The 26,388-nt window shown below is 36.9% G+C and overlaps 1 protein-coding gene across 2 annotated transcripts in view; it reads right to left on the reverse strand.

The window, feature by feature from the left end:
- Positions 1-343: 343 nt before the first annotated feature.
- Positions 344-26,388, reverse strand: part of LOC126811166 (MAM and LDL-receptor class A domain-containing protein 1) — an 81,879-nt gene continuing 55,834 nt past the window's right edge. Inside the window, exons 12-20 of one of the 2 annotated variants that reach the window (XM_050536690.2) lie at positions 25,920-26,073; positions 25,347-25,446; positions 22,705-22,857; positions 12,579-12,655; positions 11,644-11,823; positions 10,851-10,935; positions 6,276-6,425; positions 5,454-5,716; positions 344-2,522 (exon numbers count right to left, since the gene is read on the reverse strand). In XM_050536690.2, the coding sequence (XP_050392647.1) occupies positions 2,364-2,522; positions 5,454-5,716; positions 6,276-6,425; positions 10,851-10,935; positions 11,644-11,823; positions 12,579-12,655; positions 22,705-22,857; positions 25,347-25,446; positions 25,920-26,073 (1,321 nt within the window). In that variant the 3' untranslated portion in view covers positions 344-2,363. Of the gene's footprint in view, positions 2,523-5,453; positions 5,717-6,275; positions 6,426-9,489; positions 10,936-11,643; positions 11,824-12,578; positions 12,656-22,704; positions 22,858-25,346; positions 25,447-25,919; positions 26,074-26,388 lie in introns of those variants that run through there. The other variant, XM_050536691.2, reaches the window with a different exon arrangement.

Genomic DNA, 26,388 nt, shown 5'->3' on the forward strand with positions numbered 1-26,388 from the left:
CGGCAGTTACTAAACCACAATGGGCGCCTTTACAAAGTCTTGCTCGCCTTGCTGCGACGTCCCACCACTCCACTGACTGGAGAGTCTTGTTTCTAATAATACAATGAAATTGAAAATGACCTTAGTTTCCTTTTCTGATCAGGCCACGCTAATGGGGTTTAAATGAATGTTTGATTCAGTGATGCGATTAATGATGTAAGTTTCGTAAATTCTGTAGTCTTCTCTTGTACATTAAGATCATCACTCTACTAATATATTGTTAGTATTACATAGTGGTATCTGTTTATTTAAAAAAATTCATTCTGATAACAAATTAATAAAGAATACATTCTGAATACCTGTCAACCCATCAATTTATTTATTACATTAATCCGTTGGAGTTTCAAGGTTCATTACTCATATTATCACAAAAAGAAAAACCATATCAATTTCATCTCATATCTTATAAATAATATAATAATGATAAAAACAAAATATTAAAGAGGCATTAGCAGTACTTTGGTATGTGGCTGGTTGGTGAAAATAATGTTTTGTTTCACTATAGTTATATGGTGCATGTTCAAATTCAAAACTGTCAAAATACCTGCTCTAGGTTGTGCAAGAAGTAGTGGAATTGAAGGTAATTTTGATTTTGATTTTAATCAAATTTATTACATATATTTTCTTGCTTTGCGAGAATGACAATGCCTCTTTAAATTGATGAAAAGTCAACAACTGTTTAGTTAAATGGTTAATTGTCTTATTTCATCTTACAAATACAAATTTATATATTTATATATTTAAACAATTTGATTAAAATCAGATGTCTATTTTGTTTCGTTTTTATTTCTGGTGCTGTACTAATATACTGACGTTTAACATATTTCCTTTGATCTACTCGACCAATAAAATTAGTGGTAGTCATTTTCAAAGCCGTGTAATCGCAGAGGGTTGTGGGAAATGACTCCATGTAAATAAATCGAGCATGACATACTGGTAAAATGTATATCTGTTCTTCATTAGTGTAACGAACGTGAAACTTATAGACAATAAATTAAATGAAACGTCAGTCATACCATCTGGCTCAACACGCCGCTGATAAAAAGTTGATTAGATTGTAATATGTAGTGTTAATGAAAGAAAGAAATATAGGTTGCTAGGCACCGAAACATACGCTCACAGCAGCTAAGTTGTCTGGACAGTCCAAAAGTCTTCCCGTACCATGAATCTTTAAGATACCAAAAAGTAAAATCTTTTACCTACTGACATCATTAGCGCGTTGACAAGATTTTATAACATAACCCAGGGCAATAACTCTATAACCTATAATTAGAAATTGTTATTCAACATAACATAGAATTAAAGTAGATTAGATGATAATGAATGTAGTATGTAGTGTGTTCACAAGAAATCATGGACGGCGGAACGACAGGCCGAAAGACGATGGCGACGACAGTATACGACCACTTTTCAAGGTGAGCGTATAAAAAAAGAAACAAAATTGCAATCTGGTTTTAATTAGACTGATATTTAACCGATTAACCGCAAATGCACAAGCAGATAATATTTTCAAGATGAACCCATCCATTATATATATATATATTAATTGACGAAATTCATATCACACCTTAAAAATAACATTTATATATTTAATCCAGTAATGGCATATACACAACAAGAACGCATTAGGAACATTATGTTACCGTCACGAATGCGGAAGAAAGAGCAGAGAATACACGAACTGTTAAACTTGCTATGGAAGGACTTAAAAGCAATGGACAGAGCTCACGCTTACTGGAAGTCTTAACAAGTTAAGAATCTGACCGAGCGTTTACTACAAATGTAAGTATGCGCTTTTAGTACAGATCAACCGATCAAACACTAGGACTGTTTAAAGAAAATGCATTTATAGATGATATATTCTGATAACTTCGGTCGAACTTTGTGCTTTGAATTTTGTAATGGGACTACGGATTGCGATCTTTTGAATTACTATTTTATCACTTGGTGTGGGTAACTTATGTTGATACACAATTGATAAAGAAGTGAATAAGTAGATATCAATTTTAAATATTGCATTTACAATAATACACGGAATACAAGTGAATAAGCCTTAAACTAATGTCGTAATGACGTGAAAGATCAATTTTTTTCCATTTTCCCTTCAAAATTCACCGCTCAAAAGTAATGTGGTTGAAATTATTTATTCATTCATCTGTCAACAAAAGCAAGCAGCCACTCCTGTGTGGTGGTATAAAGCAGCCTTTTATCAGAACGGGTTAAAGCGCCATTTTTTAAAAAAATATCTTTTATGTGACCTCGCTTACGTTATCGCAACAAAGATGAACTAGTTTAGTTTTTCTTTCTTTAAAGAGGGTTAATGTTCACCGTCTCGTATATCCCTTGTGTGGAAACTGTCTGTAAATTCGCCCTTGCGGACTGCCACTACTGTCGTCATAACTGAAACATGTCCCTGCTCTAATCTTGACGTCATCTATAGCCACATCACTCCTGTACCCACCAGCTACCGCCTCAAAAATAATCTTTAAAAAATATATATATATAAAAAAGCATATTAACTTTATTAAAAGGGAAACCAGAAAAGTATATGGGTAGAGTAAATGTCGTAGAATATTTTTTTGCGTTTTGCGTAGGGCATTACCAGACTACGACGACCTTAATGGCAAATTTATCTAGTCATCACTGACGCTGTCGGTTTCAAAACTTTTAACCAATCGAAGTAAAACTGGATGTTTGCATTTGTTTAACATACATACCAAAGCATGATAATACGCCAACACAGCAGCTATGTCTCGAAAAAACGATGACCATAGACAGCAGCTTATCCGAAAGGAAATGAAATGAAATTTAACGTCCTATTTTTCTGCTCCAAATTGGGCTAATGAAACGGGCATACGCCATACAGTGTGATTTCGGGGAAATTTTGCCCGGACAGCGGCACTACGGCCTACTCTTATATCGAATTCCAACTGTTAAGAGATTTTTTACGTGCACACAAACGTGTACACGGGACCTCGGTTTTTCGTCCCATCCGAGCGACTGACAAGCTGTCCTTGTCAGGCCCTCCGTCCTGCATCACTGATAAGGGGGAACCACGTTGGAAAATCTGGATGAACTTTCTCGGCCAATGCAAGGATCGAACACATGACCTCTAGGCTAGAGAGACAACGTCTTACCCACTTAGCCACCGTAACCCCATATCCGAAAGGAACACCTGGATGCGGAACAAATTTGATCAGGATCCGCATTCAACAGCTTTGATCTCTATCGTGTTCACTAGCGTTTCCAGACAATTAATATACCCAGAATGCTGAAATCACAACAAATTACAAAATCAATAGGGTTCATCCAATCACAGCCGTAATACTTTACGCCAAATTTGAAAAAAAAAAATCATTATAAACTGTAGAATCTATCGATTTAATAAGGTTTCGGGAAAGGTAGGAGGGGTGGTAAATCCGCTACGCTGAAAATCGAAAGGGTTTGCTCTCTCACGCCACCAATGCGTCATACCAAGTTGAAGAAAATCCGTTAAAATTTCTAGCCTTCGCGGCGTTAACAATTTTTTTTTTCGAAACGGAAAGTTGCGAAATGCTGAATTTCGATAGGGTTCGTCCTCTCATGACCCCAATGCTTCACATCCAGGCGATACGTTTCAAGTCAGTAGCTTGAAGCGTATATATGGTATTAGTGTCAGTGGCCTGTGGCACGAAGTAACAGTATATTGTCGCATACATAATATATTATGTCAACGCTTGGGCGATATAATATATTATGTCAACGCTTGGAACTAGGATGGAGGTGACTAGGCATGAACTTGCAACGATAGATTTAATTGGCGCTTTGATAACCAATGAATGCTTAGTTTCGATTGTTTTTTTCTTTTCTGTTTTTTCTCTCTTTTCTGTGTCCTAACCCTAACCCTAACCCTAACCGAAAGAAAAGTGCCCTTTTTTGAAATTCTGACATCACAGGTGCCCTTTTTCTGATAAGGATGCCCTCTTTTATTTACAGGGACACTTTCTATGGCTCTGATGACGCGTACATTCCACTGAGTCTACAGGTCTAATATGCTAACACGCTTGGAGCGTCAACACAATATATTATGTCGCCCAAGCGTTGACATAATATATTATGTATGCGACAATATACTGTTACTTCGTGCCACAAGCCACTGACACTAATACCATATATACGCTTCAAGCTACTGACTTGAAACGTGCAGGGTGTCACATCCAGTCGGAAAAAACCCCATTTAAACGTTAGCGTTTATTGTGCTAACAAGCAAAATACTGAACGATCAACGGACAGGGGCGACGACTTAATACGTCCACACATAGGCGTAGGAGCCGGGGGGGGGGGGGGCTGTGGGGGCAAAAAATTTATTTTCGGACAATGAAAAATTTAACGACCTTTTTTTTTCTATTAACGTTTAGAGAAAAAATATAACTAACTTATTTCTATGAGATCCACACTGCCCGAAAAGTATTTTCTCGTTTTTTTCTTGTCCACTGCATGCCCGAAAATATGCCCGAAGCTCTCTTATGATATGTATGCCCGAAAAAACGGTATTGATTTTGGGCAATTTTCTCTTATGCCCCCCCTGAATTACTTTGAGCTCCTACGCCTATGCGTCCACACTGAAATGTGATGGTATAAAAGTAGTATTTTCAAAAAAAAAAAACCCCAAAAAACCGATTTGAACAAACTTGATATCAGACTTTGAAACCACAATGTCCTTAATATTTCCGAATTTTATGAAATATCAATTCAGTGAGTTTGTAGCAATATCAAAAGCATATTTAAAGGATAGGTTGCCAGGCAACGAAACAACTCATTAAGTGATTATCAGAAAATCGTTAAAATTTGTTTGGTCTTTATAAAGTTCTGCCCCATCCTAACGTTTAGTATACGAAACATTTAATACCACGGATTTAACTGTTCAAGTTATTAAAATACATTTGTTTGTTTGTTAAACTCTGTGTATCAATCTGAAATCAATTGGATGATAACTTTAGCCTCTAGAACGTCCACAAGATTTTTTGAAGTGTTCAGAGGCCATAACTTTGGCAGTAATTTTCGGAAATCGTTGGAAATCACTAGGATTCTTCGTCTCATGACCTCAAACACTGCGTATAAATTTAAAGTCAATTGGATATTAACTTTAGCCTCTAGAGCGTCCACAAGATTTTTGAAGTGATCATGGGCCATAACTCTGGCAGTAATTATCCGAAAGCGCTGAAAATCAATAGGCTTCTCCGTCTCATGACCTCAAACACTGCGTATTTTTTGACTTTAGCCTGTTAACTTTAGCCTCTAGAGCGTCCACAAGTAATTGTGGACACCAGACGGACGGACGGACGGGGGCGACGACAATATACGGCCACATTTCAATGTGGGCGTATAAAAAAAGGATTGATAAGTCATAAATATTTCTATAAGACTGTACTTACATGGAAATCCTGGCCAATACTGCCTACAAATAAGCTATGTTTTCTCCACCAATCGCCCTGGTTGTTACTTACACTCCACAGAGACTTTTCTTCCCCCTTTTCCTCTGATTCCCTCAACACACTCAGTGACTTTATGTGTGTTCCGTACATGTGGTACCAAAATTCTACACAGTGTCCAACATTACGGTCAGTAATAGTTGGAGACCTGATTCGAGCGAAATCCCCTTGAAATCTCAAAGATGTTTCAATATATATATAAAATCCTGTGAATAAAACAATGATAATTACAATAATAACACAAGTTTACCTATCCCTCTAAGTATTGTTACGTCACCAATGGCCGTACACACTTCTCTGCTGTTGGCAAAGCTCTAAATATGACGCATCGTCGCTGACTTTTGGTGCCAATTTTTGAAAAACTGTTCTTTTATTTAGCAATATTTTTTGGGGAATTTTAAATAGGTTTGATAGGTGACATAAATTGGGCAGAATTGTGAACATTTCTTTTTAAGCCACAATTCTCCAAATCAGCTTAATTGCAATTTGAGTCACTGAATAATTTTCATGAACCAGAACAGTAGTTTTAGGAAGCAAAGATTACTTAAAGGAGTTGAATTTCTCTATACAGTAATCATTTGTTACATCCCGGTTTACATTAACGCATTAAAATAATCTATCACGATAATGGAACTATGGTTAAACAGTTCGTCAGTATTGTGTTAGAAACTGCTATATGTGAGACGAAATAACGAAAGTTATAACTGGTCAAATATATAAAGGTATTTAAGATATCGTTAAAATGCTTATATTACAAAAACAAACCATTTCCAGTAGTATGATCTTTGCTGGGACCTGTTCCAGTTGTACCAGTAGCACCTTTGTTTCTCGACCAATCAAATTTATCGGTGGGACTTTTTACATTTTTCCAGCCACAGAAGTCTTGATCAAAATTACAGTCGAATGTTAATATATCTGATGAAAAGAAAAATTCATAAGGATGCATATTATATTTTGATGATTGGATGTCTTGGCGCTATGAGAAACTGTCCCAAACTACACAATCATTTTCATAATTTATATTTTTATTCTCAAATTATGATATAATTTCCAGATATTATCGATTGTCATAAGTTGCACTGAACCTTTTACATAGTATAGTCGGTAAAGAAAAGCGCCTCCCTGCTCGCCATTGAATTCCCCGACCCGTGGATTAATGAAATTTCTGGGCTAGGGCTATCTAAATAACGTGCAATGCAGGTTGGGTGGAAGGCATGTTACATGAAACGCATAGCTCGAGAAATCCACAAAATTACAAACATATTAGCATTTATATGTATCGAGTGATCTGATACAAGCAGCAATCACACAAAGGTCTGTTACAAGCAGCAATCACACAACTACAATCTACGAGATTTTGTTGTGGCCCTAGGAACAGGTTTCTAGTCGGATCTTCCTCCTTGCGGTCTTACCCATATTATTTTATTTTGGGGGTAGAAAATGAATATTTCGTGAACAGATCTCAATATCCGACACAGGTGAATCATTCCCGGAATTGTATTATAAACAGAATAGAAAAAAAATACCATTTCTGTTCCTGATAATGATTATATTGTTATTTTATTACCCGGAATTACCCGGATTCTAATTTCTAAAGTAAACCTAGATAACAAGCCTCATCTCTCAACCCTCCGTGTTTCGAGATAAGAGATAGTCTTTATAGTTCCACGTAGCAAAGCCCAACGCGAATCAGATCGGGCCTCAGTAAGCAAAATTGACAATATTTTTCATCAAAACAACGATTGATTATTGTTATTTAAAATATTTCTGCCACATCCAACTAGAATTATGCATATAATCCTGCCTGAAACGGGTATAAATCATCGTATTTAAAATCGAGGCGTTAAGACGTTACTAGGATCGCCATTTTAAACGGGGCTAAATATAAGATTTTTATAACAGCCAATCAAAAAGGTCATCGCAAGTGGAGAAAATGTAAACAAACATAATGACACCCACCTGTTCTAATCTATCCGCGAATCTTTTCGAAAAATAAAATCAAATTACGGCGGTAACATTGAATTAAAACCCGAATAAGAAATTATTTTGGACCTGATAATAAAGGGCAAGAAGGATATTTTTGCGTTATGGTAAAAGGGGCGTGTAGGGTTTGTGGATGTCTAAAGCATCGTAACTATTATGAATGGACTTTGATGGCGGTGTATGTCGGATAAAAACAACACTGGTCTCTGTAAGTTTAATTAGTCATAATAGTATAAAATTATCTTACTTTTAAGATGTTACATGCATTAATAAAGAAATTGAGTTTGCCACTTGGAACTAAAGGCACCCAATCGTAGCAAAAAACAAGCACATCTGTATATCTTAACGTTTTTAGCTACGTTCTAATAGCTAAAGTAAGCCCAGCCTTGGTACTTTTGAAGTAGCTATCATAAAATAAAGCTCGAGCTAAAGTGTGAAGTATTCCTGCACAAGGCCTCTTTGAGAAAGCACTTTTACTCTCATTAACAGGTATACTGATGACGGCATATTGGTGACGTCATTTCACGGACTATGAATTTACTGATAATTTGCTTTCCATGTATCCCGATGAGTTAGAGATTAAATAGATTATAGATAATTACAACGAAGCACCCGACTTGGATCTACAAACCAGAAATAGAATGTAAACTTCTATTAATTTTAAATTGTCATTTATCCTTTTCTGTGCTGCAATATGCGTCAAGATACAGCTTTTAAGGTTTACATTTCTCCTCATTTGAATCTATGAGGCTATCTCAACTTAAAGTTTGTATTCAAAGAATTTTATTCCCCAATTATGCCGTCAACCCTGAATGTCGGTCCGTTGGCTCGTTAGAGTCTATAATCGGTTTATTTTCAAATTTGATGCCTAGCACGATTCCGTTCTGGAGTTATCCCCCTTTTAAGAAAACATTGTAAGCGCGATAGAGGCTGCGATTTTTAACATGTTTTTTTTTTACAAAGACGGTGTGAAGTATAGGGGTCATGAGTGGACGAACGTTGTGCTACCCTTCGCTCTGGAGTTATCCCCCTTTTCCCAAATCCTTGTTAACGCAATAGAGGCAACAGTAATTTGTTCAAACGAATCAGCAGTAAATATTCGCTTGACAGCTACTATCACTGAAAGTGGTGACACCGGGAAGAGTTAATTACAATTTTTTAAATTATCAAGAAATAAAATAAATGTGTTGGAAGTATATCTGGATAAAAATAAATTACTCAATAAAATACTACGCGAATGCGTAAAATAAAAGGCACCAATTATAGATCAGTTTGTGTTACTACGCCCGATGTATAATGCTCGTGAATTTGAAGGTCAGTCATCTTCTACAGAGTTAATAGAAGACTGTCGCAATACCGCTGTGAAACAGATTGAAAGTTGTTAACGGGTTATTTTGACATTTCTTATTTGAAGCACTGGGGTCCTGAGATGAGGAACACTATCGACATTCAGCATTTATCACCCCCCCCCCCTTCAAACACACACACACACACACACACACACACACACACCCACACAAAATCACCACAACCGAAAACCTTGTAAACGCGTAATGGGCTACAGTTTTTGATTAATATTATCCAAATTTGGTGTGAAGCATTGGGGTCATGAGAGGACGAGTTCTATCGACATTCAACGTTCAGTAACCCCCCCCCCCCCTCCAACCTACGTCCTACCAACCCATTAAGGGCGGGCTCTTTAGCAGTGGGAGGAAAACGGAAGATTCGGTGAAAACCCACGAGGTTGGACAGACGACCCTACTCCTTGTCACGTACAACCGGGGTATCGAAACGTCCCCAGTTGACTCAGTGACAGACCTTATGATAAAGCATGCACGGGCTAACCATTTGGCCATTCAACCCCTCTAATGCGATAGAGACTACTTTATAAATGCTTATTTCAAAGAAACGGGCCCAATTTGTATACCGCATGTGAACAACACTGTCAAGTGAAACAGTGAATGTTTGTTACATAATTATAAAAAAAAAACACCTAAAAATTGAAAGATATAATTAGCTTAGGGTTGTACATGAGCAGATATTTCAAGCACACAAGACATTCCAAACCATGCGTTACTTACAACACTATAAGTCTAAAACTCTTAATTCCAGTCTTGTAGCCTTTGAGCTACCTGTCGAGTAAATCCAATCCTTGGTATTTCGTTAGCATTTCCCTCAAAATACCCATTTATGTTGATTTCCCTCTCAAACAAACGGCCAATGCAAAATGTTTAGATTTTATGGGATTTAATAACGCATGTTTTGGAAAACAGTAGTTGTGTACGAAACTTTAAATATACTACTACTATTTAGTTTGGTATTATAATCTATTAAAAAAAACATTTCCACTGTATCTGGACTGAATTTTATTTTTTGAGATTATTTTGTTACATTATGCAAGAGCGGTCAGTGCAAAAATCTCTAAATATAAGTAGCCCTCTATATACTTATACTAATAAATTTAAAAAAGAAAACCTAAAAAACAATATTCTTCACGATAATGATCCTCTTAGCATCAATTGCAATATTTCACAGGGAAAGCCGCGGAAGCTTATATTCATATTAATCATAGAAATAATAATAATACGCTTTAAAGTTGTGAAATACTAATACCTAAGGTTAGTAATATAACATTAGTCTGTCATAGCACAGTTGAGAAATACTAATATCTAATATTCTTTACTAATAAGGTTAGTAATAACATTAGTCCTGTATAACAATTTCGTGTCAGCCATTTTAGTCTTGGGAGTAACTAGCCGGGTAAGTAGCAAAAGACTAAAATTACTAATAGCGCTTTCTATGGATGACGTTAATTATTTTGACGCAATATCTGAAGGGATTGTACATCAGACCATGGCCAGACAAACACGCATGACGTTAATTTGGGCCTTCTTATGATCCTTAAACGTGTTTACGAAAGTTTTCAAGTAATGATTTTTTAGGAAGATAAGATAAAAAGGATTTAATTTTAGACGTTTGATTATCAAAAGATGTGTTAGATCTAATTAAAATAATGGTTGGAATGTGCAACTGTATAAAACTAACAGGCAAAAAATAAGATTTGATAGAGCTGGAAAATGGTATGAAATTAAAATACCTAGTAGCCAAGGTTCGAATAACTTTCCCTCATTTCACATACCGAGTATGTTTTAATACAGCTGACATACCGAGTAGGAGAAAAGTGTCTGACCCAATTTCCATAATGCTTTTCAGCTAAACGTCAAAATTTAGTTTCAGTTTCTCTAGAAAGCGCTACTAAACACAATGATTACAACATGGAGGGGTGACAACATAAAAACATCTAGCAAATATAAATATTTAGTTTTTAAATAGATCTAGTCTATATCTAAGACGCACCAGCACAGTTCCCAACAGTGACATCTACATTATCAATTGCCATGTCACTTCTATAACTTGAACCACGTGAGCCTTCAAATACCAACTGAAAAACAAAACAATATTAACATTGACATGTTATTCACATATCCGCCAAAGGTAATTACATAAATAAGATATGTATTTTTCAAAAGCATTGAAATCAATTTTCCGCACTGGCCTCAATAACAAAATTAATGTTCAACTTAGCCGCAATCTCCTAACCAAACCGTTTCCTCTTCTCTGAGAATTAATTTGAACAATTCGGTTTATATTTGTCGCTATTTTGGATTGAATAAAAAATCTGGACATATTTTACTGTCTCATTGAATTTGTCTGTTTTATTCACGGCTCCCGGTGATAATAATGTCGGCAATATGGCACTTGGCAAGGGAAGTAACTTAGTTAGACCACTCTAAAATTCGACAGAGTTTCTCCTTAGGAAATTCCAGTAAGTTTGAATACAAACTATTACGAAATCTGACCTGTCCAGTGTGTACACGAATTGTGGAAAGATGGACGGACAGGGGTAACGTGAAATGTGGGTGTACGTTTAGACAATTTCGGACGTATATTTATTTACCATTCATAATACCCCTACGTCCATCTTGTCCTAAAATGTGTCTAAACTTGTAGTTTTATAGAAGTCATAGGATATTCTTACCTTGATACATTGTACCCTTTATCATGATTAAGCCCTAGTCATGGATGTCGAATCTTTCTGGCATGATTTACTAAACGTTATATCTCTTTAAATTATTTAGTTTAATCTCACCTGATAAAGCGATTTAGGAACAAAATCTAATTGTTCTCGAATCCAGTCAGTGCCATGGTCTCCAGATCGCGTCCATAGCAACTCTTTATTTGAACCAAACTCTGACAGATACACTTTGATTGTGCCCATAGAATCGCCAAACATATGGTAGGAAAAAGCAAGGCATCGTTCAGAGCCACCCTAAAACAACACGGAACATATATGAATATAATAAATGAATATTGTTCAATAGGTTTTATGCGACTCCTGTAATATTTATTGATAACGTTGACCGAAAATGGCTAATGCACCATACCTCTGTAAGAAAATGGAGTAGTTGCTTATATACTCAGCATATCACCTTTAAAATTGTTCTATCCTTCATTACATTAATTTTGTAGCATATTTATGAATTAAGTGTATTTAACCTGTCTGTTTTCTTTTAAAAGTACTTCCATGGAATTCAGACACAACAAAAGTTTACAATGACTGACAACTGTGGTCATGGGGCTGTTATGTTGATAACAGTATATTGTCGCTTTACTAAAACGATAACTACGGGTTTGAAATTTGAAATTCAAAAAGGTTCTTCCCAATGCCCCAACGAACAACCTCGACACGTTTTAAAAACTTGGGTTGCTAGACATCGAAACATGCGCCCATCACAAACTTAGACATCCGTACTTTTTGATAATGGTTGTCCCTATTAAAGCTACTAGTATGCTACTTCAGGGTTTGTATCTCAAGATTTCCATTGTAAACCTCATACATGCTTTTGGGCAAGACGTTGGCACATTTTGCTTTATCTACGGTATACGGCGTTCAACCCACGAAAATGTGGGAATAATATGGAGGTGGTCGAATAGATGAGAATTGGTTTTGTTTGGATAGAAAGTATTGTCGGGTTTATATGATACATCATGTACTAAATCCAAATACCATTTACATGTACTTACCCTTAACATCGGTGACTGAATTATTGCTGTATCACCTTGTACTCTCGGCGCTGATGCTTCTGTATACAGATATTGACCTGTAAGTAGATATGAATTAATATGAATCACATTCAGCGACACAGCCTTCATCACATCTGTTTATTCTATTGTTTGCAGACGATGCAGTTTTGTTTCCAAAAAGCAATTCAGTGTTGTAAAACCTTTTAAACAGATTCCGTTCATACTTAAAATAACTTTCTATATCAATCACAAAAACTTCTCATTATTCAACTTAGTCCTCATACTACTGCTCTGATCGTGAGCATATCATTGATTTAGACTTTTCTGTTAAGATAGATCCAAATTACCTTGAAATCAATTCGGAGGGGGGGGGGGTAAACGTCCTACTTTTCTGCTCCGTCCGGGATAATTAAAACGGGCATACGTCATACGATCTTTTGTCCGGACAATAGAGACTTTTGGCAAGCGAAAATTTCTGGTCCGTATCGCGTATCCGTATGGATTTTGCGTGTGACGTAATCAATGTGTGTGTATTTCTCATATGTGATACGGCACACGGATACGGCAGCACGTATCGAACGGCTTTCATACGGAAAAGGTCCGTATAACATTGTCGTGTCCCTTTACCGTCTTTTTTACTACCTTTAGACGCTGAAATGTTGTATCGTAGCGTTTTCATGGATCTTTGTGTATTCTAGAACACGAAGGTATATATTTGATGGGATTTTAACCATGATGGTTGATCTACGTGCTAAATGTAGGGAGGCGGAACCTTGCAAATCTTTAAATGATTTTATTCTGTGGTAAACGGGTATAAACTTTCTGAAATGATACATTAGTGAAACCAAAAATTGCAGTCGAGTCGAAGTCGAAGATTTTTTAATAAGATTCGACATTAATTTTTTTTTAATAGCTCAGTGACTGTCGAGCGACTTCATTCCCTCCTGGAAATTGTCGGCTATAATAGGCATTTGACTAGTACTGATGGTGATCTTGGTAGATATCTGCCATCATGCTGTAATAGAACTAAGCTCAGCTTATCGACGCATACGTACGCGACGCGAAAATCTGCCAAAACTCTAAAACTACATTGACGCAACGTATAACGTATGCGATACGGATACGTGATACGGATGGGAAAATTCCGCTTGCCAAAAGTCTCTATTGACCCTGCGACGTACTCTTGTGTCGATTTCCAACTGTCAAAGGTTCTTTCACTTGCACGCTCACGTGTACACGGGATCTCGTTTTCTTTTGTCCCATCCGAACGATTAAACATTGTCTCTTGTTTGGTCCTGCATCAAGTGGGAACCAAAATATTTTTCATTATTTATATTATACTATCCTTAAACTTTGGAACTTCTAAAAAAAAAAACGTCGTTCAATTTCTCCTAGTCAACCGTTTTAACATTCTTTCCATGAAGCGGCCCGACAGCCTTGAAATGAAAATATCCACCTAATGTTTTTCAATGGATATCTTCAATATGTGTAAATTCATCCTTGAACGGCAGAAGATGCCATAACCGAACGAAACGCCAATATGGTCCTTATATTCCACAAAATAGCTAAGTTTAGGAGGCCATGGAAGAAAATAGTCATGTTAAAACTTTGTTATCAAAGGACTCATCGAGGACACTCTATTCTTATAAGAACACAAACTCTTAACAGCCAAACACACTTCACTATCAGACCACAGTGAGTTGAAAGCAAATATTTCTAAATGTTGACTAGTGCTTACATCTGTTGTAATAGTGCAGCTACACATTTATTCTGGGTGGGTGCTGTTCCTAGCTGTTTTGCTTGCTCTAAAAAAAGCAAGCCATCTAAGACTCAACAGTGAAGTCAAGACGTATGAAAAGTGATCGCGGGCATGTAATACAATTATGCGATATGCAAGGCCCATTGTAGATTAAGTCATAGGTCACGAGATGTAAATAGAGTTAGGGCACTGGTTAGGGTCCTAACACTAACCCACAATCTCGTCAACAATCACCTGCCCTAACCCTATTTACATCTCGTGACCTATGACGAATTCTGCACTGGGTCTTTTATTTGAAACGTAAGAGGTTTCGTAGTTTACCACAAGATACAAGGTCATACAACAGAAGCTATGGAGAGCGGATTGTCAAGCATACATTATGTTCCACTACGACACCCGTCCGTGCTACCTTCCCTACTAGAAATCAAAGAGGAATTAAGAGAGGGAAAATGTTTGCCAGCGTGATACAAACCCGCTGCTTTGCCTGTGCGTATGAGTGATCGAATAACTGTCACGCAAAGTTCATCTTTGCTGAATGATACAGATGAAAAAGGAAGAATCAGGCTGCTCTACTGATTGCGAGTATTCCAGTGATTCAATCAGACAAATATGCGAGTACCAGTTAGCTTTTAGAAACATTTGCTTTCAACTCATGATGGTTAGATTGTGAAGAATTTGTGTTCTTAAAAGAATCCAAGGAGAAGTATGTTTTCGAAGTAGAATTAAAGAAGAATACAATAAAAAAAAACCCTGACTTCTAGCAGTCGGATTATACCGATTCCGGGATTATTCATCATATCAGTTTTGGATCATCAAGATCCCGTGTAATACTGCCAACTTAGGAATTACTACTGCAACGCAGAGAAGACGTCTGTAAAGGAATGTCTACAAACTACTATACTTCAAAGCAGTAGAAGCACCTAGAGTAAAGAACATTTCAACCAAATACTGGTAAAATTGGACTGCATACTGTGAGTAATCTTGTATATTATTATATTAGGACAATATTTGTTTATTGTTTGTAGTTGTTATATTCATACTTACACCCATTTGTTCCAATATCATTCTATTATTAATATAATAAATCAGTCTAGATTTGTCTGATCGAAGTATTGGGTGGATCGTGAATCTGTTAACTACAACCGATACTCGGTGATTGTAACACAATATAATAGGAATAAACTGGTAAAAATTGTTAATCTCATGAGATGATAATACTTCCATGGTATTATCCTGGGAGGCTTTCCTATTGTAGTGAAAACGGTACAAAATAATTCACAATAGAATGGTATGAGGTAGGTGGGCGGGTGCGGATGCTGTCTGCCTACAATTCAGACAGACATACCTTCGAACCAAGGGTAATAAGCGTAATGGACAGGGCCACAGGGTAACGACATTATGATACGCACGCATTAACTGAAGAATTCCATGACAGAGATAAAACCATTGCAAATAATTAGCATGCTACTTTTCACTTATTTAACAAACAAAGTAATTTGAAAAAGTAAATTAAAATCTCTAAATGACTGACCTGTATTGTCTAAACAGGTTTCAATGACAGGGGCGATAACTCGGGTTATTATGACTAGTCCAGGTTATCTTAAAAATATAAACGCAAAAACTCTTGACTTAAATGGCGATTACAAGATTTCGACGGGGCCTCATTTTGGGAGACTTTTCGATACCTCAAAGAAAATAGATGTTGCCAGACAACTAAACATACGTCAATTGTCGAATATTTTTCTTTTCTAGGTAATGAGGTAATACAAAACAATTAGCTCTTCGAGTTATCGGAAATCTTAGTCTCATGAACATAAACACTGTGTATAAACTGCAGATTAATTGGATAATCAGTTTGGACAATAGAGGGTACACAAGATTTTTGAAAGTGATCTAGGGCAATTACTCTGAAAGTAATTACCAGCTTCTTCGTCTCAAGAACTTCAACAGTGTTTATAAATTACATGTCAATAATTTTAACCTAGCTTGAGCGCCCACCGGTAATCAGAACATGTAACTTATACTGTTCGAGATATCGCAAATCGACTTCTTGGTGTATAAATGTCCAGTCAATTTGCCCCCAGAACGAAGCCTGGGCGTATAAAAACGTGGGATTATTAGACAAAACAGTGGTTACTGTTTTAACAGTATATTTGAGATGATTGTATAGCGAAAATTAGTCATTGTTCTTTCATATAGAACAACAGAAAAAAAAGCTAGGTTGTCAGGCAACGAAACATACGCCCACAGCAGCTAAATCTCCCGGGCAGTCAAAAACAGTTGTCGCATGTGTTTACTTTTTTCGGTAATAAAACATTTATAATACACTAAAATCTGATTAGGAGTAACAACTCATTAAGTAATTATCAGAAAATCATTAGAATTTGTTTGGTTTTTATAAAGTTCAACCCCATGCTAACAATTAGTATACGAAACATTTAATATTAGTCTGCCGGATTTAGATTATTTCCTGGAAAGAAGTCCCATCAAAGCAAACTTGGTCTCAAATGAAAGGTGGGGTCCGTAGGTACTCCAGAAAAAATTACCCATCATGATTGCTTGGGGAAAATTTTTGGGGCGGTTTCAAAGGCCAGGGTCGACCAATCAGAAAACAGCAGTTAATATTTCAAAACCTATCAATGTTAGACCCTATAAATGTATTATCAAGATATAGAAACTCTATTATATCTGAGTCAAATAAAGCAGTCTGTACTAATGGACTTAAATGCCAGTGCCTGGGCAAAGTTCTACCATAGAAAAAATAACCCATGGGGTTGTCCCGAAATGACCGAGGTAATGTGTCGACGAAACGTTTAACTCAATTCTATTTTATTTTTTAAAAAAATCGAAGGAGCATTAGGTAAGATTATAGTAAGGGAGCTAGGAAAGACATGAAGAGTACAGGGGAAGAACGATCTAAGTCACATTTTTGTCTTTTCGTATAAAAGGCAAAACAGACTTTTGGACGAGAATGCTTGACGCGAACAGAACAACGAGTGGGTTTAATTATAACTTCAAAATGATGTTTAATACGAATCATAATTACCAGTACGACAACTGACTTCCACTTTTTAGCCAAATTAAGGTCAAATAAATACAATGGACTTGTATTTGTCCGGGAGGCCATTTTAGAAGGGCCTTGGTTCGATGTGACTCCGATCGTTTTTACATTAAATTGATTGTTCCACAGAAAGCTTACACAATTAACTGGGGTTCGTTGAAAAAGGGACTTAGATCGTTCTTTTCCTGGGCTCTTCACATTGATGGGGGCTTTGGACACATGCTCCTTACTTCGGAGGTTTAGGATCGTTTTAATTCACCAATATACAGTTAATTTGGGAAGGTAGGCTTTGTGGGGTTTGACTTTCCATTAGCATTTACTAACTCTTTAGTTGTTGAGCCTTTGGGGAATGTGGTTTCTATGCCTGCTTCCGTTTAAAATAACCTTCGAAATTGGTTTGGGTGGGGGGGTTTATGATTTTTTTGGTTTATCAAGTTTTGATCGGTTGGATAATGTGGCTTTGGTGAACTTGTTTACCATATGTTCTGAATAGTCGTTGTACAGGACGTCTTTTAGGTTTTGTACTCCCAGGTTGGGGGATTCGGGGTCATAAATGGTTTTGGCTCTTTTAGTAAAAGTGGTGATAATGCCTGCTTTTTACGCATTTGGGTGATTAGATTTGTAGTAGATATATTGGTCGATGTGTGTTGGTTTTCTGTACACTGAGGTGCGGTGACATTGGAGTTATCTCTTCTTACCATTACATTAAGAAATGGGAGGCTGCTGTTGGTTTGATTCTCCATTGTGAACTTCATTCTTGGATGTTGGTTGCTCAAGTGATTCAGGGGGACGACAGTATCATCTTCTTTTTGTAACATGACGAAGGTGTTATCCATCTTTCTGAACCAGAAAATAGGTTGAAAAGGAGCGGTTAGATTGCCTTCTTCTGGTGACATCATGTAAATATCGGAAATCAGCGAGGATAAAGGATTTCCCATCGATAAACCATGGATACCTCCATAATAGTTTTTTCCCCATGTGAAATATGTGGATTCCAGGCATTGCTTGATCAAAGGAATAATGGTATCAACTTGTAGTGATGTGTCCAGTGGTGTAGAAAGTTGTCGAATACGGGTTTCAAGAACTCTGAAAATCAAGGCTTCTTCTCTTGGCACATTAGTGAGTGGGTCGACAAAACCGTACGAGTCCTTAATGAAAATATCACTATGTCTGGAAGATCTACGTATATCATGAGTATGACAAATCCTACAGATTGTATTTAGAAGAAATAGAATGGACGTCAGGAGCTTTTCGGGTCATCAACTAAATCAGCTCCCTTCTCCGAGAGCCGAGCTATATAAAACCCGTACAAACTCGTGGACTAATAGTGAAACGTTTAACAAAAAAATTAATGTTGAACGCAGAAGTTTACATAGGCAGGAAGGATGATATTTGTAGGCTGAAGTTGATTTAAATCGTCACCCTGCCCACCGTTCCCCCTCCTCCGTTTTCTCGTCCTTATCCAAGATGGAATGGGATTTCGCGTTCTTAAGTTAGTGTTATGTTCTAGTGAACCAATAGTGAAACTTTTAACGAAAACATTAATGTTGTACGCGGAATTCGAATTCACCCACCCTTGTGGGGGGGGGGGGGTAAAGGGGGTGTTCTTAAAGGAGGAAGGAAGGGTCTTCTTAAGCATCTGAGGTTGGTCGACATATGCACTAAAGTTGATCGTTGTACGCAAAAGTCGAATTAAATCGTCGTTTTGGTCATTTCAGCCATGGGTCGCCCGTTTTGTCGTTCTTATCCGGGATAGAAGGGGATTTTGCGTTCTTAAGTTAGTGTTATGTTCTAGCAAACCAATAGTGAAACTTTTCACGAAAAAATTAATGTTGTACGCGGAAGTCCAATTAACTCGTCTCTCCGGGGGATAAAGAGGGTGTTCTTAAGGGAGAAAGGAAGGGGCGTGGGTCTTCTTAAGCAGTGTTTTTGGCGACATCTGAAGTTCGTCGACTTATGCACGAAAGTTGATTGTTGTACGCAAAAGTCGAATTAAAACTCAAAATTTCGATGTTTTGTCAGACCCCCCACCCCCATGGGAACGGGACCCGCAACTTAAGGATCAAGGCTCAGAGTATCGGACACCGCTGTCCACTCATCTAGCATAGTATAAATTTTGTACGCGATTTGATAATAAATTTATAGGGTCTAACATTGATAGTTTTTGAGATATTGACTGGTGTTTTTTCTGATTGGTCGACCATGACATTTGACCCCGCCCCAAACAAAAACTTTCACCAAGCGATCATGATGGGCCATTTGCTAAACTACTCATACCGCTTTTAAAAAGATCCAGTGGTGATGGGGCCCCTTAGAATGTTAAAGCTATCCAAAAATGTCGGGTTTCAAATTTTCCGACCCCTTGACCCCTCTGGGAGAGGTATTTTTGAAATTGGGATCCCCCTGAACGAGGGCATGGCTATCTCCGCCAATAATAGTTGGATTTTCATGATCTAAATTTCATTCTCGTGTTTTTGTATCATGCCGAGCCCATCTATGATACACTTAAAGCGAATGGAAGTAGTTTCATTGACTTCAAGTGGGAAATACCAATTTCCGGGTTCAAACTTGGATTGATTTCAGCCAATAATCTTTGGATTTTCATAATTTGAAATTCATTCTCGTTTTTTTTTTCATAATGCCGACCCGACTTACAGCCAATGGAAGTAGTTTGCATTGACTTCCGGTGGTGAAATACCCATTTCCGGTGTCAAACTCGGATTGATTTCAGCCAATGATCTTTGGATTTTCATAATCTGAAGTTCATTCCGGTTTTTTTCATCATGCCGACCCCATCTATGATACACTTAAAGCGAATGGGAGTAGTTTTTATTGACTTACGGTTGGAAATACCGATTTCCGGTGTCAAACTCAGATCGATTTCAGCTTAGAGAAATCTATCACGCAGCACCACTTTTTGTAACTTCTGAAGCATGGAAAAATGATTCATGCGGTCACTTTTGGGTCATTGGAATTTTCTGTCATGAGATTCAAGACAAATTTGACATTTGTAACAAGTAAACAAGTTTAATATCAAAAACAAAAATAAATCATAACAAAACCAGAAGTCGCTAGAAACGAAAACAACGAAATTCCTATCTTGAAAATAAATACAACGCAGTCCACTACATAAGCGATTCTACATCCTCGTCCCCTTGCACATCCCAGATATTGGCACGCTCCCTATCAAAACCCTTGAACAGAGATGTACAAGGTGGACTATCATTCCGGCAACTGCACCGCCCCGTGCAGCCTGTTTTACAACCACGTTCTGTTAGTTTAGTTAAAGCACGCTGGTGTGGCAGAGTAAGATTTTGCACAGGAACATGCATGCCTTTGTCCAACTGACAGCCAGTTTGTTCAATGACAGGAAGGTTCGGGGATCTGGTCGCGTACGACTTGTCGCGCACGGAGGTGTAATTCACCAGCTCAGTAATGATTATTTCTTTGAAAAGTTCTTGAAACAGTTGATTACAGGGTCGTCACCATCAAGCTTAAGGTATACACAAACCCATATTTTCTTTGTGGTGCCCTCAAACTTACATCCCCAGTCAGCACCAGAGAGGTTGTGAAATCCAATCAGGCCTTGACACTTGTGACTTCCAATGACACGTAGTCGCTCGATCACATGTATCTCTCTATATTTAGCTGCCGTCGCAGTCAAAACCTTGAGATGAGTGCGAAGATCTAGATACAAGGTGTTGGAGAATTGTGAGGACATCACTATAAGCTACAGATGCAAGGACTTGGTGAGGTTTGAGTGTGTCATGAAAATCCAAAGATTATTGGCTGAATTCGATCCGAATTTGACGCCGGAAATTGGTATTTCCTACCGGAAGTCAATGAAGACTACTTCCATTCGCTTTAAGTGTATCATAGATGGGGTCGGCATCATGAAAAAACACCAGAATGAACTTCAGATTATGAAAATCCAACCATTATTGGTGGAGATTGCCATGGCCTTGGTCAGAGGGATCCAGATTTCAAAAATGCCCCTCCCGGAGGGGTCAAGGGGTTGGAAAAGTTTTGGATAGCTTGTCTAACATTAACCCAACACAATAAAAAAAATTAATTTTAGCATACAAATCCTACGGGATGACATGTCATACCACACTATACCCTATACAGTATTTCTGTGTCTAGAAACTTTGGGATTAAGATTAATATTTAAAATTTTTTTATAATCCCGATGCATCTTAACAAACTATTAAAACTACAAAATGTTAGTATAATAAGTGTTTCCCTTAAAGTGTTAACACGCTTTGATAATTAAGTAATTGGTTCTCGGAAATGAATCAGTCTTTAACAAAATATGTTTTCCCATAAAAAAAATCTCAGAAAACTATAAAACTTTCTTATATAGTGAGTAACTCTGGAGGTAATTACCGGAAATAGTTAAAAACCATTAGGAATCATCCTTTCATTAAGTTGAGCAACTTGTTATAATTTCCAAATTGTTTTATAATACCCAGTCCTTAGGGTATTAACGGGCAGACAGTACTGGAGAAGGGTAATTGTCGGAAATGGTTTTATGTTCAGAGGCGCCCTACTTCTAACAATTTGAACAACCTTTTAAAATATAGCTTATATGCAAGGTAACATACGCCTATTAGCAGCTTCACCGTCCACGTCGTAATAAAACTGCGTTGTATCATTTTCTCCCTTATATATGTTCACAAGGTTTTCGGATTTGAGACCTGTACTGTAAATAATTATACCGATTCAACTCTTGTCAGTACAACAGGCTAATATCCTTAACTTAACTTAATTCTAACTATTCCTGAAAATTCAAAAAGAGGACATAAATCCCTGGCATAAGTCATGTGTAACAAGACTGTAACTACTTTTTTGAAGCTTTCAAACTCGAGAGGGGGGTCCATATTTTCACAATATTAATTACTCCTGAAAATTTTCTGAAAAGCTGCGAAGTCTGTTGAGTGACTATGAGTAATCTACGTGCATAAACAGTCATATCAGTCAGGTGCCTTAACTAACTCCGGAAAAATGATATTAATTTTTTCGGACAATTTCAGTAAAATCGGCCATGAATTTAACTTTGTAGAGTTTGTACAAGCAATTGTAGACGGACGGACGAATATGATTCGTCTCTACTGTATGATTTGTTCTGTCGTTACTTTTGTTTTGCAGTTATCCCGCATTGTCTTTTAAAAATGTGTCAGCACTTTAGTGATCCCAGCACTGGATAATAAATTACTTTTAAAGAAAAAATTAGTAGAAACATGACTGAATGACCGACTAAGAATATAGGCTGGCATATATAGGTATTTGTTTTATTATAGACCTACCTTTAATGCAATCGGACGGATCACAATTTGGTCCCGTGTTAAACGTTGAAGTAGAACCGCTCATTAATTCCCAGTCAAAAACGTCATCCTTGGCCTGAGTCCACCCACACAAACCATTATTAAAACCACATGACATCGTATCTTGTATGTCCCCTACAATGAAATAATATTCATTGTGTGTCACGCGTATCCAAAGATTGCTGCATATTTCATAACGTATTTTTGGCCAATGCCACGAATAGATTTTAATACATATATATATATAAATCTCCTCATTTCCGACTGTTGAACTCTAAACCGGTAAATCAAGGAGTTAATATCCTCCTAAATCCCTTATTCAGCTAATTAAGACGAAATCCAAGTCAGATAAACATGCTTCTCTCAGTGTACGGCATCTGTCACACCTATAAATGCATATAAAGTAATACCAAAATATACGTGTCAATGAAAAAAGAACTGCAGTGATAGAAGTCACACGCATACTATACATATATCTTACAATCTTTAGGTGGTGACCATCAAATATATTGTATTGGTATTTATATTTGAATAGTGTATAGCCTTATCTTATGAATTGAGAAGTTAGCAATTTACATCTTCCCAAGAAGTCATCATATAGTACTCAAGCTCTGGCATATCCGTTCCATGGAGAAATAAGCTGGCACATGGGCACACTAAAAATGAGTGGCGCAAAACTATTAATGCCACCCAATTAATTGTATTTAAGTGTCCTTCAACTCGCTAAAAAAATAATGTCACGTGTATCACTTTCTTCGAGAAGATGATTGATTTGTGGATTTAAATTCCCAAGATTCCATATATTTCTGCAAAGTATGTTTTAATCTACGGTATTCCTCGCTTCTTTAGGAACTAAGACATTACTCTCAATTTGACTTAGGAACATTAGTTAGTTTTAAACAAAAATAGCGATTAATGATTTTCTTTATACAAGATGACAGCACTTTGAACCAGTCTTTATACAGACAGCAGGCCAATAAAGTACAATTCCGTTCTTAGCAGCTCGAGCAACAAAATATATAAAGCAGCTCTCATAGCTTTTTGCCCTGACATGATGGTCCTTGAAATAACAGTGTTTTAACAACTTCTCTATAATTGTTATTTTGGCGATGTAAAGAACAATCGCCAAGTTGTTTACGTAGAGGTTTCTCAGGAGAGGGGACTCACATATGATGATCGTATTATAACCCTCCCAGATCAACACATTTGGTGTCGTGTTCACGAATAATACTGTGATCTGCGAGTGGAAGACATCTGGAACGCGAACATTTCGAATGATGAACCCTGTTTGATATTCTTGATGCAATACGATAATTGTTGAGCCGTTTGAAAAATCTTTAATGAACTATGTTGGAGATTTTTTTTACCTTAATCGAAGAGCGTGAGCACAATACAAGCTATTTGCAATCTCTCTACTGCCCAGGTAAAACGGTATTTTCTTTATTAAATGTTCTATGGAAAAGGAACGTAGGCTTTCATATGTTTTATTTCATAATAATGACTACTAGGGTCTGAGAAATAATAAAATTCAATATATGTCTTTTTGATGTGGGATATAATTATAGATACAGTATAATTATTAGCTGAAGCTTTTTGTTTGCAAATCTACAATTCATACAAGAATAAATAAGCTTCGAAAATCAACATTGTCTAAATGACGACATATTTGCAAAGCATTGCGTGCTATTATAAATATGGAATTGTGCAGAGGGTCTACTTGTGATTGGTATTTCCCTTTGCTACACACCATCAAAAGTTGTTCCCGGTAAAATCATCACAAGTGCTAACTGCTCCTACTAGACAAATTAGCTACATGTTGAGCTTCTGTAATATTTGGGCTACTAACACACTATATTAATTTAGTTTTTGTCACCCAGACAAGGTAATGGTCGTGTTTGCCGCACTGGCGGCAGGCGGTTTCTAGTACAGATTAGATCATGTGTTGGCATCAAAGATAGATTTAAGAGTACGAAAAAAAACATTTTTCCAATGGAAATAATTTGGAGATACTTTGAAGGTACCACTAAATTGTTCTAACTTGAAGGTCAACAATCTTAATAGTAAAGGCATCATTAAGTGTACAATAGACAGCGGAATTGATTGAATTTCGTCAAGTAAACAAAAAATAATTACTCAAAAATTATGAATTCGGCGAGTTTGTTTCGAAGCCATCACTTATTTTTTGTTCTGGTATGTCATGGCTATAAATGCTGCCCATACTCGAACTCGATAACTTTGACAAAAACATTAATCTTTCGTGATAAATTAACGCTAATAAGAAAGTACACCATTTATTTAGATTGAAAAGTGGAGGTAACTCTGGAACGGATGGTCACAGAATGTTCTCGCATGACCCAATGCTTCCCACTAAATTTGAAAAAAAGATCCGCTAAAAACTCTAGCCTCTATCGCGTTCAGACGCCAATTGACGGATGAATTGACGGACAGGGTGACGTCATCATATGCCGCCAAAATCGAATGTAAAACAATTGTGAATTATGTTTGCAAAGAAACCTTTCGGTATAAATTTCAGAATTAGTTGTTCCAGAGACCCCAAAAATAATATTAGGACTTATTGTTTGCTACACCAATATATAAAAGAAATTGGCTTGGTTTAGAACTACCATTTACTAGTGATGATAAGATATCACAGGAGCCAACAATGACGTCATCAACTGCCATATCACTCTTATAACTCGTGCCAGCAATAGCTTCAATGACAATCTGAAAATACAATGTGGACATACTTACTGGAGACTTGATCTAGTTCAAAATATAGTAACATATGTTGATTATTAAGGTACCCGCTTCCCCCTCCCCATCCCACTAAGCGGTGTGTTTGGACCTTTACGTCACATCACGACTTGACTTGTAGTAAGAACGTATGGGTGGGACAATAATGATTCTACAAAATACAAAACGGGCTAAATTTAATAGCCCCCCACCCCCACACCCAAACACACCCGTCGCTCACACCATAAAACACGCCAACTTTGAGGCCCGGTACAGAGCAAACGAGAATACATTAATTGTATTAAATCTAAAATTAGAATTTTTTGCGGAAGCTAACCTATTGCTGATTTCTAAAGATCCGTTTCTGTAAAATGTCTTAAAATAGCCTGCGATATTTTGTACCGAAACACATTACACAGTATTGGACTTTATTCAGAATTGTTTTATTTATAAAATGTATATACCTCAAAGCTACTGTACTCATCGAGAACAACTGCTGTCATATGCCAATCTTGACCTTGGTCACCACTTTGACTAAATTTCTTCATGTTTTTACCACTCACTCGCTGGTAAACGTTCAGCTGGCCCATGGTAGACCCATACATACTATAGTAGAACCTATAGCGTAAACATAGAAGCATACAATATGCACGCCGATATATTGTTTTTATTATTTAAAAATAATATTTGCACAGTATAGTCAACATGCAATGACGGCCATGTTTGCTACACATGGGGTTGACAGATTTTATTTATTGGTCGTATAGGAAATATAATCTTTTTTGTCAAAAATATTTTTTCGTGTTACTCTAGATAGTCTAATTACCTCGAAGGGCACATATCTTCAGCAAGATTTCGTTACAAATGAAATCGTTGGAAATCAATAGATATTCTTTATTTCAAATAGCCGGACAACCTATCTGAATATCAGAT

This window comes from Patella vulgata, chromosome 2, assembly GCF_932274485.2.
Source record: "Patella vulgata chromosome 2, xgPatVulg1.2, whole genome shotgun sequence".
Lineage (NCBI taxonomy): Eukaryota > Metazoa > Mollusca > Gastropoda > Patellidae > Patella > Patella vulgata.